Source organism: Brassica oleracea, chromosome C6, assembly GCF_000695525.1.
Source record: "Brassica oleracea var. oleracea cultivar TO1000 chromosome C6, BOL, whole genome shotgun sequence".
NCBI classification, from domain to species: Eukaryota; Viridiplantae; Streptophyta; class Magnoliopsida; order Brassicales; family Brassicaceae; genus Brassica; species Brassica oleracea.
The window spans coordinates 1,850,923-1,854,200 of NC_027753.1; the positions used below are offsets into that span (position 1 = coordinate 1,850,923).

The following is a 3,278-nucleotide window of genomic DNA, read 5'->3' on the forward strand; positions in this document are numbered from 1 at the left end:
TGGAGCACAAGTAACCAAGGAAAAGAAGAAGAAGCAAAAGCCAACTAATTACAACAAGCCCAACGAGAAGTTGAAATGTGACTTTAGTCACAAAGAATCAAGTTGAGAAGGAAAATAATTAGTTGGCTAGACTATCTATGGAAGAGTGAAGTATTGAATAAAAGCCTAGCTAAGAAGAGTTAAGTGAGAGTTGTTGAGAGTTGTTTAAGTCTAAGTCTAGAGTCCAAGTTGTGCAAGTGTAGTACGTAGAGAAGTCTACTCTCAAATGTATGTGTGTGTTGTTGTAAAAGATATCCAAGTCTAATAAGAAGTAAAAATGTAGACAAATCAAAGTATTCTCTCTTCTCTCTCTACAAGAACAACAACAAACGTAAAGAGAGAGTAAATAGAGTTGAGTGTGTGCTTCTGTGATGATGATACACAAGTAGAAACAAAGATAGTGAGTGAATGAATGAGAGAACAAAAACAGAGAATAAAACAGAGTAAAGGAAGGGAGAGGCAGGCCGTATGAGAAGAGTGGAGAGGTCAAGCCAAAAGAAGTGAACAAAAGAGCAAAAACACAACACGAACCTTACATTGAAACATACAAATCTAATAACAGCTAAACAGAAACGCAAAATGTTGCTTACTATTTACATTCAATCTAGCAACAATATATTATTCTGACTCCTCACAAAATTCATTCATTCATTTAACTGTTGATCCACTTCAAGCAAAGATCCGCTTTCACAGGCTTATGATCGGAACCATTCACTTGGTCTATGGAATCATAAGAGTAAAGAGTTGTTTGAATATTTTTGGTATCTTGAATCTTGTACAAGATCCTGTCTGTCCAAGCTGGAACCCTGACCTTGTGGCTTGTATCGTAGTTACTGCTTCCCACATTGTATTTGTAAGTCGGTTTAAACCCTAGAGTTCCTTCATTATATCCCTTGAATATTTCACCTCTCTCAGCTTCTTGCAAGAGCTGATCTTTACGCACAAGAACCTGCATAATGTCATAACGTCAAATAAGGATTGGGAGTAAGTAACAAATCGGATCATGTACGGATGTACTTGAGTTATTCAAAATAGAACATAACTCTTATTTAATGCCAAACTGTAATAATATTGTGTACCAAAATAAAATAAATTTTTATGCAACCGAGATGAATCGAGCCAAGTAATTAAGAATTATGAGAAAAATATAGAACTAATTAAATTATCTTTCATTTTTTTATATCCTTACTATCCTAGATTTATAATTAAAGAAAATGCCGAGTATGCACCCGTAAGTATCAAGATATAGTTTGCATTTTATGAATTGAAAAGGGGACTTACAGATTGAAGATGGTTTTGAATAAGGGATCGAGCAGGACGGTTAGAGACATCTTGGATCCTGTAATTAAGATCTCCAAGCCAAACAATGAGGTCATGTGTCCTTTTGTCTTTTGATATTAGTGAATTTGATATGCGTCTCAACTCTTCATTTCTCTGATCTACTTTATTTGCGTCTGCTGCATACATAGTAACATTAGTATTTGTAATTATAATTTAATTGTAAATTAGCGATAAGAAAAAGTAGGTACCAGAGAGATGACAAGAGATGAAAACGATTTTGATGTCATCGTAGTTTATACGAATAGCCACGGCTCCTTTCTTTCTTCCAATTAAACCTCCACATCCTCCAACCGATTGACTTTCCGCTTTTAATTCTGCAATTAATCAGACACCAAAGTTACAAAAAAAGCTGAATTTAATCAGACACTATTGTTTTGGTTTTATTGTAAGATTGTATATACATCTCAAAAAATTTGTAATACTAGGTGTTTAGGAAGCTTTAACACCTAGTCAGTTAATCTAGAGATTTATTTTCAGTGTTAGTGACATTTTAAGTATTTAACTAATACAAATTATTTACATATATTGAGTAGTATTTATTACTTTTCATTGTGTCGCAATAAACTGCCTAGACCGATTAATCAAACACTTAGGCTAAAAATGTTAACCTTCCATTGACGATTTTTTGTATCTGACTGATTTTGGCCCGCTTGGGAACCGATTGTTAGAGAGTATAAATACATCTGATGATAATAGATGAATAAATACCTTTTACTAGTGGTTGTGAATTCTTTGGTCCAAACAATAATAGCTGGATCGATTGCAGTTTCGCCTTCCCAAGAAGCCTGCATTTCATTTCGTAAATGAAACTTCGCAATATTAAAATCACAGGGAACAGAACATTTGTGGTAAATCAATAATGGAGATAAACAGAAAGAAACAGTAGATCACTTACACATGAGTTGGAGATGAAGCTGTCTGCAAAAGTTGAGCTACATTGGTTTTGGGAGCCTCTTGCACTCCAACCACAAGCAAATCAAATTTTCTGTCTTTGCCAACAAGCTGAACCAAATCTTCATACGAAACCTTCACATTTGTTATAGGAATAATTAATGATGATATTAAGGAATGTTTGTTATATATCTAATAACTAGCGAATATGCGCATACCTACGAACGTACCTTTCCATTCATGTTCCATGTGATGATACGGATACAAAGATCTGATTTTCTAGAAAAGCTACAACTCTTAACAGCTTCAATTGTTCTAATACCATCGTGGGATGAGTTGTTGCCAACAGAACTTAACAAAGTTTCCTTGTTGTAAAATCTATACAGAAGTACACAATAATACACGTTACATGTCTTTTTACTTGGTATTTATAAATAGTAAAATTGATAGTGATACTAATTGTTACCCTTTACGCCCACACAAAGAATTTGTATTGCCCATTGTCTCTGCATGCCCTGTTTCTCCGTAAATGGTACGATTCGAAAGGTATTTTGTAGAGAGAGGGGAAGAAGTGAGCAAATTTAAAGAGAATTGGTATGATAAGAGCCTGGAAATTTCACAAAGTCATCTTCATTCATCCATCCTCTATATATAAATTGCCTGGGTTTGAACAATGAAATCAGGCACATGCAATGTTACGTAGTTTTCTAGGAAGTTAGGTGATGTTTGACCATAAAGACGTGTACGTCTTCAAATGGACGGTCGAATTTGATAATGACTTAGGGTAACATTTTCTTCATCAGGAAATCTCTAGAGCATAAGATAATAGTACAATAGAATCTTTCGTCTTTATTAGAAATTCAATGATTATATTATACAGTAAACATATGTGGACGATACTCTTATTCGCATCAACATCATCACATGTGATGTAAACCAATCTTATGTTGTGTGTGCCCCCATGATACAATATATATAATTCTATATAATTTGATTAGTTCCGTTTT

At 34.1% G+C, this 3,278-nt stretch overlaps 1 protein-coding gene across 1 annotated transcript; it reads right to left on the reverse strand.

The window, feature by feature from the left end:
- Window positions 1-440: 440 nt before the first annotated feature.
- Window positions 441-2,935, reverse strand: LOC106298564 (type IV inositol polyphosphate 5-phosphatase 11). The gene is made up of 7 exons (XM_013734704.1): window positions 2,738-2,935; window positions 2,502-2,649; window positions 2,276-2,406; window positions 2,089-2,165; window positions 1,569-1,694; window positions 1,321-1,496; window positions 441-988 (listed from the first exon to the last, which is right to left on the reverse strand). Exons 1-7 carry the CDS (start codon window positions 2,770-2,772, stop codon window positions 692-694), a joined length of 990 nt encoding a protein of 329 aa, XP_013590158.1. The 5' UTR covers window positions 2,773-2,935; the 3' UTR covers window positions 441-691.
- Window positions 2,936-3,278: the final 343 nt, after the last annotated feature.

What these genes read in the sequence shown, in the direction of transcription:
- LOC106298564 (XM_013734704.1), bottom strand. Translation starts at nt 2,772, where the DNA reads ATGGGCAATACAAATTCTTTGTGTGGGCGTAAAGG. An exon ending in GCTTCATCTCCAACTCATGT is followed by an intron (nt 2,166 to 2,275) that starts GTAAGTGATCTA and finishes AATGAAATGCAG; the next exon opens with GCTTCTTGGGAAGGCGAAAC. An exon ending in TTCAAAACCATCTTCAATCT is followed by an intron (nt 989 to 1,320) that starts GTAAGTCCCCTT and finishes GACATTATGCAG; the next exon opens with GTTCTTGTGCGTAAAGATCA.